Source organism: Lagopus leucura, unplaced genomic scaffold (genome assembly GCF_019238085.1).
Source record: "Lagopus leucura isolate 7727_CA_CO unplaced genomic scaffold, USGS_WTPT01 Super-Scaffold_100004, whole genome shotgun sequence".
Classification (NCBI taxonomy): Eukaryota; Metazoa; Chordata; class Aves; order Galliformes; family Phasianidae; genus Lagopus; species Lagopus leucura.
This window is the reverse complement of record NW_024962264.1, coordinates 60,000,431-60,013,163: the sequence shown is the minus strand read 5'-3', so window position 1 is coordinate 60,013,163 and position 12,733 is coordinate 60,000,431. Positions and strand designations below refer to the sequence as shown.

The window sequence follows — 12,733 nt, the reverse complement described above, 5'->3', positions numbered from 1 at the left end:
TAATGAAGATGTGCTGAATCTAGGTAACAATTTTAGAAACAAAGTTGCTGATAAAATAGCATTTCATATAAAGAAATAAATGCAGAGATATTCTTTAAGCTTCATGTGTAACTGAGTAATTGGATTAAAAGCTATTCCACTAATAAAGTTTCTAATTGTTGCTATGTGTGACTTCATTAGAGAGACCCAGGTTTGCTTCCGTTTTTTTCCTTTGAAGGATACACAAATTCATGTTGTCTTCATCAGAGCCAGCTAACATCCAGCTGAGTTGCAGGATTCAATTAGTGTCTCCTAAGGGGGTTGTAACACTGACTTGTGGCATAGATCAGCAGAAGAATCCCATCATCTGTGCATATTAAAAACACTGGACTATTTTCTCAACTTCTTTAAATCATCATTGCTTCAATTACCCTAGTCTTTGCAAGCCAAATGTAATTCATGTTCTTTATAGGAAAGAATGTCCTATCTAATCAACAGCAGCATTTGTTTTATTAAGTGATACGTCAGCAAAAATATGGTGAGTAGAGTACATGTGTTTTAAGCTGACACAGAAGTAGGTGGGTTTTTCTTGCCTTAAAAAATGAATAAAAAACCAATGGAAACATGCCAGACAGAAGAAAAACCTTGAGCCATTTGGTGAGGGGTACAGTGCTGTAAAGCACTTTTCCTGGGCACTTTCCTTGGAAGAATGTGCCCAGTGTGCCATTTGTGTCCTTATTTCTTACAGATTGGCAGAAAGATTAAATAACAAACTAAATCCACATCATCTAAGGCAGCTACATGATCATGCAAACTGCATCTGACGTTACCCCTTAGAACTGGACTTCAACATAGGCTCTCTGTTAGAATTCTCACTTCTGAAACGGGGCTGACTACCTTTCCTGCCCTAATGGGAACCAAGCACAGCTCTTACCAACTTCACTAGCAAGTAAACTTTAGTTGCTGAAGGTACTTAGCACTCATGAAAAGGGGTCCTCAACCCACTGCAGTATTGTTAAGTACTTTAAATGAACACTTTTGTAACCAGTATTTCTGTAGCTGCTGAAGTAAACATTCCTGTGTCAAGTAGCAAACCAGTGATGTTAGCAGTTCCTTTTTTATTATTTTCACAGAAGAGGAGGTTTGAATTGAAACTAGCAGGAAATATATCTGGATTCAGATCAGTGAGAAAACCGTAGAGGCATGCAGCAAGCTGGAGCGATGGGGAAAATGCCAGTCACATAGCTCCATTCACTTTTTGGAGCCACTGACAGTGCTACTTTTGAGTGCCACATGAACCAGTGTCATACAGAGCTGTATTCCCTCTTGTAGTCTGTGCGGCATTGATAAGCTGCTGCACTGTTTTGTGAAAAAGCTTGTGTGTCAGACCCCCAAATCTTCCCTAAGGCATCTGCTGGGACTCAAATGCTCTTGCCCTGCACTGCCACAGTTCAGAAATTCATAGATGAGAAGCTGACTATTAAAAATGCACTGTATCCTAGTGTGCAGTGTGATGGTCTCTACCTTGCGCTGACCTGTTGGCTTCTAAACAAGTTCAGGTTTGAATTGCGTGTTTGCTCTGCTGGCATAATTTAAGGGCTTTCTCCCAGAGCTGTCTGTAGTCAGTGTAACTGTTTGCAGCTGTTGGCTTTTGTGATTGTATTGCTTAAAACCATGAAAGAGTAGAAGAATAACATAGATTCAAAAATTTTCATTAACTGGAAGGACCTATGTCCTACAGAGGGCTACCTTTTCTCTGAATAATCCTGTCTGTAAAAGTGAAATAAAAAGAGAGAGATAATTAAGACTATTTGTATCAAGGAAGTGAGGTCTATTGAAATTGTTCACAGAATTCTTATATAGCACTCAGAGACTTATCTCACCAGAACAGCGTATGTAAAAGGCCAGAAAATTGAGTGTTTCAGAAAGCAATGGGAATTTATACCTGTGATGAAAAGAAATACTTCTAAAAATGGTATTTTCATGAGCAGCCTTAGTGTGTTAATACCTAATACAGAAATATTAAGATATCTGCTACATGTAGACATATGCTTATACTGTACATGGATACTATACTGGATTTCAGTCTTGCTGACATGTGCACATCGTATCAGTCTGCATTTTGGTATTATGGGTTCATATAATCAATAAAGTTGGGATGGGAGTTGTTTATTCACCCAGTTGGAGAAATGTATGTAATTGTTATCTGTGTAATTACTTTATTATATTCTTATAATTGGTCATACACAGGATGTTTTGGGTTTTTTTTTTGTGACATGTAAATGATGAAAAGGGAACAGTTTCACTCTTAGCTGGATAATAAATTAACATGTATGTTTCAAGCTAATAACCAAACAGCCTTGTGCTTTCTGTACAGAACTTGACCATCCAAATCCTGTGTTTTGTCTGAATTTAGAAAGTTTTCTCTTGGAACAGTCTGTTGGCAGAAGTTGAATACATGCCAAGAGGTGAATAATGTGTAGAGAAGAGTGAGGCATTTTTGTGCTATTCTTCAAGGAGCTTTTGCCAAATCCAGATCTAAAACTTCTCACAAACAATTTATATTCCTGTTATCTTCAAGAAGGTAAATAATCATAGCCAAGCAGTTAGATATAAAATTTTAGAAAACTTGTTGGAAAATATATATATACACATTTTTTTTAGTCCTACATAACACTGCTATTAGCAAGAAGAATTTGAGGACTATTGTGTAGGCATGGTTTAGAAGAGTTTCTAAGAAATTAAGATGATGCTGAAAATGAAAAAAATCAGTTAATCCCAGACATTCTAAATATGCTAAGCCTTTTTAATTGTTCACTTTTTTATTGTTCATGAAATTTGAAAGAGTTTTGTTCCCACTTATGCAGCACTGGGTACTTCTTAAAGCATCTCTTGTAGCAGAGTTCTTCATTTGGGTATTTATGCCAAAATTTTGAAATCCAATTGAATGTTATTCTTGACATTTTGATCATGAAATAAAGGCATTTATCAATATTAAGGTGTTTCCTGAAGGACTCTTACTGTCCTGTTCTTACATGGACATGCTTTAAGGTTAAACAAGTCCTTTTCCTTCAGCCCTCCTTATGCATCCTGTGGTTCTGCTTTGTGCCTAGGCCCCCCCCGCCAGCCTCCCTCCAGTACACCAATATCTGTCTTATTCTGAGGAATCCACAGCTGAATGCACAGTTCTAGATGCACTCTCCCAAGTGATGAGCTGAGGGAAAGATCACTTCCCTCGTCCCACTCAATGAGCAACCAAGGATGTCACTGACCTTCTTTGCTAGAAGGACAACTTACTGACTCAAGTTCCACTTACTGTCCCTTATATCTTTCTCTGCAAAGCAACTTTCCAGCTGATTGACCCCCAACATGTAAAGATGCATGGGATTATTTTTCCTCAGGTACAGGCTTAGCATTTACCTTTTCTGAACTTCATGAAGACAGTAAATAGCAAGTAATGCTCACTTTGTCTCATCAGGTTTAACATCCTTGATCAAATTCTGCCACACAGAGAAACCTTGAGGAATGTGAAAGTACCAGGTGAATCAGAGCACAGTATGATCCTGTAGATCCTCAGGTTGCAGTCTGACATTATACTTGACCCAGCATAACTGCAGGCTGCTACTGAAATGGATAGCCCTGCTCTCCCCACATTCCTGACCATATGCTTCTGTTAATTTTCTTACATCAAATTCAGTTCATAGTTCTGCCACAAAGTCAGGTCAGCAACTTAAAGAACAGAAGGCCATGAGCTAGCTCTGGAAAAAAAAAAATGAACATGTTTTTGGCCCAGAAAGCTTGAATGACTTGCCCTCAGCTGCAAAGGCTGAGACACGGTGCAGAGAAAGAAGAAACAAGGGCTAGGCCTTTCAGTGTCAGCGCAGTTGCCCTGAATTAGGCTGATGTTGGTTTATGTTTTACAGTATAATTTGTTGGTCACCTGCAGTCACTGCCAACTACAAATACTGGAGGCAAATTCATTGGAAAACGAATCATAAGAGATGTACTAAAAACCTTACAAGTAATTCCAAGAACTGCTTTAAAGATACTCTTAATTCTCATTTTAAAAATAGATTAGTGAAGTGTGAAAATCACACTGAATGTTTTTAAGAGGATGAGTATCTAATTAAATCCCGTACCTGGTGATATTCAGTGGCTGACTGTGAGATGTCATTATAAGAAGAGGCAGATACACTGTTTTTAACATACAGTTCTATATATAGTCCTGCTCACAAGTTAAAGAGCTCAGAAACTGAAACCTCGTTAATTGTCTGTTATCACCTTCTGTTGAGCTTTCACTTGTAATGGCATCAAAAGCCTGGAGCAGAATAGCTTGTGAAAGGGAGAAGTCATATGTTACAGAAATGCTGGTGATTAGTTACTAAACTTTCAGAAAACAAACCAGTTTAATGGGGTAGTGAAACCTTCCCACACTCTCCCCCTGAAGTGTATGAGTGCTGATGTGTTTTGTGGGTGTCATCTACCAGCTATGTTTTTGTGCAATAAGACATCAGTTATTCTATTCTCTTCCAGTTTTAACTGCATCTTCTGATTGTCTAATTGCCTAACATAGATGAACCCATTCAAAGTGATCAGTACCTACTTATACTTTATGTTTGCTACATCTGTTTTAGATTGATCTATGTGCAGAAGCTCAGCTGGATTTTTGTCCATTAGATCAGGTATAAAATAAATCAACTTGCTGTCTGACTGCTACACCTAATATAAGTTACAAGAATGCTCAGTAGTAGTAATGCCTCTTGAAATCCGTAAATCCCTTAGGGCTTCCAGTGCGTCACTGCTTCTAGGATTAATGGTGCAAAGCTTTCAATTTTACTAAAATCTCACACAATAGTCCAGTTGGGTCATGCATTGATTCCCAGATTTGTTGCCATTGAAAACTATGGAAAACCATAGCAAATGGTAACATCTTGTTCAGGGAATGCAAAGATGTGTAAGTATGAAAGATAATGGGGGGGTGGTTATGTGAAAGTGTAGTTGTGTTATTGCATCTGTGGAGCAGGTTATCTTTTTTGTGGAGGTTTAATTTTGAGTAAATTACCAGCAGTCTTACTAAACCTGTATCTGTAAGCTAAAAGGAGATATCTAAAAACATGTAGGAGATTGATTGTTTCTTGTCTCAGTTCTGGAACAGCTGAAATTCCTTAGCTTGTGCTTGTTGAAGTGACTGAATAGGGCTTGGTTATAGAAGTGATTTTTGTAATAATTAATTGAAGTGAATACATGATTAAATGATGTCTTTCGCACTGGAAGGAGAAAACTGGGAGAGAATTTGAGTTACATCACTCTGCTACTGAGACAGTTTTTAATAATTAGTCCTTAATTTTTATCATCTGTATAAACATGAAAAAAATTACTGTATGTGATTGTACAATCAATGAATATATAGATGTTACAGTTATGAGGTGTACCAGAGAGCCTAGCTATATAGTTATTACACCAAAGCAGAAAAGATAGGATGCTTATCTGTATCCTGGGCTAACTTACAAAACTCCAGCAGAGCAGATATCCAGAAGAGATCCTTCCCCACTGGCAGTCAGCTCTTAAATAAGTCTAGGAGATGTGCAGCCAGGCTCCACCCCTTCCGGCAACACAGGTGAATTGCCTTTACCTGTGCTCCTATGGTTGACCCATTGCTTGCCTCACGTGATCAATCAGAGGTTCAGGCTGTGATTCAGCAGTTACCATACAGTGATACGCTTGAATAAACTTCTGGCTTGGACTACACGACCTCCAGAGATCCTTTCCAACCTCAACTGCTCAGTGATGTTCATAAAACCCTTTTATTATTAGAAGACTCCATGATTTTAAATAGTATAAAATCCATTGTGGGTAATAGTTACAACCTGAAAAGAATATTTCATACTAGCTTGCTGTTGCTGGATTGATGCAAGATAGGACAGACTTACTGCTGACCAGAACAGTTTGGTTCCATCACATTCTACCCATTATAACTAGAGACAGTGCTGTCTTCTAATCAGGTTACGAAGTAAAATTCATCATAGAAAGTCTTCTGTTGAACAGGTGGAACTTTGGGACGCCTGTGTGTGTGCTAACATGGCTCTAGGACTCTTTGTACCAGAATCATGCCCCATCCCTGGAGGCATTCAATCCAGGCTGGATGTGGCTCTGGGCAGCCTGGTCTGGTGGTTGGCAACCCTGCACATAGCAGGAGGGTTGAAACTAGATGATCTTTGAGGTCTTTTTCAAGCCAGGCCATTCTATGATCTGTTTCCTTGTATGATCCTTACTTAGGTAAGTAAGAAGGAAGAAATTGTTTGAAGTAATAAGTCATTAGTGAAGGGAAAAAAATAAATGAAAAGCAAAGATATAATGATAATTCAGCTGCATGTGTCCTCATAATTTTTAAAGTATTACACATGATCCAAAACAGATGACGTTGCTGAAAACTTATCTAGATGGTTTAAGGTGGATTTTAGCAACAATATTAAAAAAACAAAGGATAACATTTTTGTTCTCTTCATAAGTAATTAAATAACGTTTATGCTTACCAAGCAGTATCTGTGCAGCTTTTGTAGCAAAGATATTATCTCATTTAGTATAAATTTGATAGCATTTATGGGGGAATGTCATGCAGAGTTCTAATGAAATGTTAATGAATTAATCTGATCAGATATACTTCATAAGGAGGCAGAAGGCTTGTAACATGTTTATGCCCCACTGAAGCCATACTTTGATATCTTGCTAGTGATTTAGTTGAGCTTTTGGGTGGAGTTAAATGTGGTTATAAATCCTCACCATCCTTTGCTGAATTATAAACGGATTTGTCCATCTGGTGTTTTTAGAAATTGAAAAACCTTTGCAGTTTCCATGCCTGAACAACAAAGACCATGGCAGAAAGTTTGTTACTTTTAAGGGCATGGATTAAAAGATAGGATTTCTTTACTATGAGAATGGTAAGATGCTGGAGCAGGCTGCCCAGAGAGGTTGTCGATGCCCCATCCCTGGAGGTGTTCAAGGCCAGGTTGGAGGGAGCCATGGGCAGCCTGGTCTAGTATTAAATGGGGAGGTTGGTGGCCCTGCCTGTGGCAGGGGCATTGGATTCATGATCCTTGAGGTCCCTTCCAACCCAGGCCAAAAAGAAAAAGAAAAAAAGATTTAATTATGTCTAAGTAGAGCTGTTGTTAGAATAAAACAAATAAGTGACATATACTCTTGGTTTTTTATGAGAGATATATTTTCTCTATTGAGAGCCCACTGATATTTGCTTTCTGAGTAAGTAGGTTAAGAGAATGGCTTTGGTATGATCAATGTTGGGAGGACAAATGCTGTCTTTTTTAAGGTATAAAAATCATCACTCTCTTGCAGGATTTTAACAACTTAGTAGCAGCTCCCTGTAATTCCAATTTAATTTTCGTTCTGTAACTCATCCTGTTAGTGATCAACCATTACTGTGGATTCATTTCTTACATACACAAGACCTTGGACTGGAGTGCTCAGTGTGTGTCTTTAGGTTCTGTTTGTAAGTAGCTGCAACATCTGCATTTGCAATAGTCTTCATATGTTTCTTCAGTAGTTTAGCCTCCAATGGCTGAAATATTGTAAATGAGAACTGGTCAAAGGGGGAAGAAGCAATCAGTATAATAATGAGTTTCATTATGGAATTGCATTTCACTTCAATAAGGGCATTTGAATGTAACTTGCATGCTTTTTTTTTTTTTCTTCTGTTGCAGGCTGCCTTTCCCTGCAGGTGACCGGGTAACTTTTAATGGCAAAGAGTGCATCTGCCAGAAATGTTCCCTGCCCCCTTCCAGCAGCACTGGCTCTTTCCCTGTACAGAACTTGCGAAGTAAGTGGGAGTTGTGCTGTGCTCTGTTGTTACTTTCTAGCTTGCACGTGTTTAAAGAACCAGTTTTACACTGACACTTGTAACTTCTATGCTGCACAGAAGCTGTCTACCACTATAGTGTATGATGTAAAGAAATATACAACAGTTTTCTAAGAAAGGCTAATACGTAAATGAAACACAAACGGTGCCATTATAGAATTAATAATACACAGAACCTCTCAAAACACTTGATTATAATAGAAGTAAATTGAAATGTTTGGAGCAGGGCATAATATAAATTATAATACATTTAAGGGTTTAATCCAACTGCAGCTGAAATAAAATCCATGTTGAAATTTCATCACATTATTTGGATCAGTCATGGAAAACAGACATCAGTGATGTAATTTAATGTCTGAGTACTACAACAGGGAGTGTATACAATGTGCCACAGAGATATTTGTATTGACCTCCATACTACTGTGTACTATCAGAAGATACAAATGCTACAGAGAAGAAGCATTTTCATACCACATTTTTTTTAGCAAAACTGAGCATAGAGTGGCACTGCAGCACTGAACACTGAACTTTCTTCCTGTGCTCATTTGTCCAGGAGAAGCTGCCATACTTTAACATTCAAACGCAGCCTAAAGAGTAATTAAGCAGCAAAAGCAATCTAATCAAGTGATGAATGCAGAAATGTTCTTAACGGCCATCACCTCAAGCTGAATTTGCATGACTGAGGAAAGAACCTAGACTGCTTATTTTCTTTGTAAGAATTTACCTCACTTAAGACAGTAATTACTTTTTTTTTTTTTTTTTTTTTTTCCAGATCTTTCTTTTAACAGTAGTTTTCACCATCTCTCTTCTGCTTTTTGTCAGCAAATGCTGCTTTGTGAATGCAGTGCAGGACACTACACTGATTCCTCTATTTCTAACCCCATTCTCTTTAGCAGAGACAGTGGTTGTCTCTTTTTGGTGCTTTCTCTTGTCACTTATTTGAGATGGATTAGATACATGACTGAGGATGATCCATCTTGCCTGGCTGCATTTGTGGATCCATACTTTAATAGCCTGTTATCTGTTTGTCTCCTTTTCTTATGGGAAAACTGGCTTTGACTTTAATGGAAATTATTTCCCTAGTTAAGCACTGACAGGGCAAGTTTATTTGATTATCTGTAATGCAGAATCCTTTAATATACTTTGTCTACTCTCACATGCTACAGAGACTGCTTGTGTTGTATTTCCTCAGTTCAGTTCTCCCAGATCCCTGCACCATGCCTCCCCAGGTACAGCAGCTCTTTATTTGCAGATCCATAGCAAAAGGAATGAACCTTGGAAGTGGTGTAATCCCTCCTTAGGATAGGGAACTCTCTTTGGTAGTGAGTTACTCTGCAAGGAATGCTTTCAATTTTATTATGTTGGCCCATGGTGTCAGAGGCAGATGTTGATGGGATGTAAGTAGAGGTTGAATCTTCCCATTAGTATTCCATTATGTTTTGTTGCTGTGTGACAGTTGACAGCAGAGGGGCAGTCTGACAAGATGGTGTCTGACATGAAAGTGTGCATGGTGCAAAGATGTGTCACTGAATTTCTCCATGCGGAACAAATGGCACCCATTGACACTAATCAATGCTTACTGAATGTTTTTGGAGATTAAACACTGGATGAGGCAGCAGGTGATGTGTTTCAGTGGTGGTGACAGTGACAGTGGATCATCTCCACTGCTTTTGCTGCAAGCAGCATGCAGGCTCTTGTTCATCGCGGTTGAAAATGCACAGCTAATGGTGGTGACTGTGTTGAAAATGAGTGTTTTGTAGCTGAGCCTTTTCTCTATCAAATAGTGTTACTGTGCCCTTTGAAGCTGTTGTAGTTTCCATGGAAATAAGTGGGTGGCGTTACTTTTGGAGTGACCTACCTATTTCTATGGAAGACTGATAGTGCACAAAAACATCTCCTCTAGCAAACTAAGTCGACAACCAAGTAATATGCTGACCCACTGTTATGCTGGTTTTATACTTGTCTTAGAACTGCCTATAGGTACTATGTAAACTATTCATCAGCCTATCTCTGAATCTTGAGCTCAAGAATGCTTTCATTAGAGTTCTTGGGACCCGCTGAGCTCCCAGCAAGACAACCCTCTCTGACCAGCCCTTCTATTTTCCTCTGGTTTTCACTTCTTTCGTGCATTACATTTGGAATAAATGAAGAATGTCAAATTCTTGCTTTTTGCCTGATCTCTTGAATTTTTATTATTATATAAATAACAACCTACTTGTTTGTTTAGTTTATAAAATGCTAGATGTGAAAGCACCTTGTGGCAGTGATAATGTTGAAAGAGTTCTCTGGGGAGAATATCAGTGTGCATCAGTAAATTGATGTGTACTGCAGAGTTATTGGATGAAATTAGGTGAGTCACCAAAGGATGCTACATCCAAGAGACAGGAAAACAAGGACATCACTCGAACAGGGACTGTTGGCATAGAAACCACAATATTTGTTTTTATTTACCTGGAATTTAACAAAGAAAGCGACAGTTAGCAATAAAACAGTAGCCCACAAAATGCTGCATTTTTGCCCATCCAGGCTTCAGCAAGATGGAAGCTCAATGACTTCTGGTTACATGGTGTTGTATTAAGTTGGCAAAATAAACATTCAACCATTAAGATTAAATTAGATTATCAGATAAACTCCTAGTGCATAGGAGATCACAACTTTCTGATTGCAGTTAAAGAATGCATACTGGAGCATTTATTGTCTTATGGGACTAAATGCAGGCACACACCCAAATGTTCCCTTTTACTAGCAAAACTCCAATGTTCTGATCTGTGTTGCATATGCTTTTGTGCTGATCTGTTTCCACGTATTGGTTCTGTACAGAGTGATAATAAAGAGACATACTATTTCTCTCTTAATCCATTCCAAATCCACTAAAGGAAAATAAGATCTATGCTTTATAGTTGTGTGCTCAGAAATTAAATATTTGCAATTGCACTAACAGAGTGTCTCATTAGGATCACATCATCAACCAAATAAAAGCTTAAATCAGAAAGTTTTTAAGAGGACTATTTAAGTCCTCTAATGAGATCCTACGTTTGGAGTTCTTTCGTAATAACTAGATAAATCTTATTTAATGATTTTTGCATATTTTCTCTTCCATGCAAGATGTTTTTTTTTCTTCTCTGGAATCACTAAGCAAAGCTTTAATGTGTCTTTGGGTTTGTCTTTTCCCAAGCAAATTGATGGTATACATGAAGAACTCCTCCAAAAGAAAAAAAAAAAAAGAAAGGTTTTAGATAGTATCAAACAGAAGATTAGATTGATTACTGATTGTATTGATTCTAAAATGAGTTTAGCACTGATATTTTCCATGTATTGTGAATCTGAATGTTCTAACATTTTGTGAGAGAACTGCACACAGATGGGAAACTGAAGAGAGTGAAGAGGGAATGTGATCTGGACTGTGTAGGATATTTGAGGATTCATGTAGAGCATAGAGCTTCAAATTCCATGTCCATGTGGATTCCTCTACACAGGGTCATGAACGCATAGTGCCTGAGAGTGGTTTTATATTTTACTAGTGTAGTCAAAAGTATCCAGATTATGTATGATTTTCTATAAATAATGAATAGGTAGCCAGCCATCATTTTTACATGTTGTGCATTCAATATCACATCTTGTAGTGCCTCTCATGTTTTTATGTAGCTTTCCTGGTAACAGAAGTTCAAATCAGAATTTCAGCTGAGTTTTTTTCCCCAGTTGGGGAAAAATTTTGAATTATGAGTTAAACTGTCAGACTCGGAAGCAAACTCAGAAAGCAAAAAGTATTAATGTGGGACATTAGAGCAGCACTGCTTGTCATCCATTGTTGAGCAGTCAGCAGCAAGCTTTAGAGCACATGCAAGCTGTTACTAAGACACAAATTGATTCTTGTACTGCAGTAACTTGTATCATTACTTGAGAGTTTAAAGCATGTGATGCACTCATCGGATTTTTCTCTCTTGCAGATTGTGGAGGCTGTGGTTCAGAAATAAAAAATGGGCAGTCATTGGTTGCCTTGGACAAACACTGGCATTTGGGCTGTTTTAAGTGCAATACATGTGGCAAGCTACTGAACGCAGAGTACATCAGCAAGTAAGTTGAGTGGGGAAGCTCAGAAGGTTTTATTCAGCATATTTCTGATACCAAATGGATAATTCAGTGTTGTATATTCTTTAGTTTGTCTTCATAAATGTTTGGAGAGGTATAAAAGACTACCAAGCATATTAAAATGAATTAAAAAAGAAAAACAAATGAATAAAATAGAATTTGTCAATTTACCTTGAGTTACCAGAGCAGCTGTGCTAAAGGAAGCCATTGGGTGGAGTATGCTTCAAAGCTCTGCAGATGTATTCTTTGTTCTTTGTGTTAGTTGTGTACAGCTATCTGTGATGCTGTAATGTGAACAAGCAGATATTATCCTTTCCATGTGTTTTACACAAGCAAAAATAATCTTAAAATGTTCATTAAAGAGTTATATACTGGGGCTTTGTGCTGCTTGACACTTGTGCTATCAGATTTGGATTGAATTTGATGACAGCAATAAGAGTTAGCACAAAGCACACACAGAGACCAAGTCCATGTCAGCACTCATATCAGTCTGATGAGATACAGAGTTTTCACTGGCCAAAGCAACTGGGATTAATTTCTGCATTAGAGAATTATGTTGATATGACAAAATTTTCCTAAACAGCTAACTCAACCACCAGTGCCCAGAGATTCAGAGATGATGGGGCTTCACAGCCAACATCTCACTGACTTTGAACAGTACCTTGGATTTGGATTAATACAAGTTAATTTCACAGCATGCACTGGAGACTGAGAAAGCAGTATTTAATAAAAGGGTGTTCCCAAGTATGATTTCACATTGTCTCAAATCCCATTCTCCGCTCTTGAATAAGCTAA

At 38.0% G+C, this 12,733-nt stretch overlaps 1 protein-coding gene across 9 annotated transcripts in view; it reads left to right on the top strand.

Annotated features, from left to right (window-relative positions):
* ABLIM2 (actin binding LIM protein family member 2) overlaps positions 1–12,733 on the top strand; it is a 139,376-nt gene that overhangs the window by 54,459 nt on the left and 72,184 nt on the right. For all 9 annotated transcript variants that reach the window (XM_042871466.1, XM_042871470.1, XM_042871468.1 and 6 more), the window contains exons 4-5: positions 7,695–7,810; positions 11,797–11,923. In XM_042871466.1, the coding sequence (XP_042727400.1) occupies positions 7,695–7,810; positions 11,797–11,923 (243 nt within the window). The remainder of the gene's footprint in view (positions 1–7,694; positions 7,811–11,796; positions 11,924–12,733) is intronic.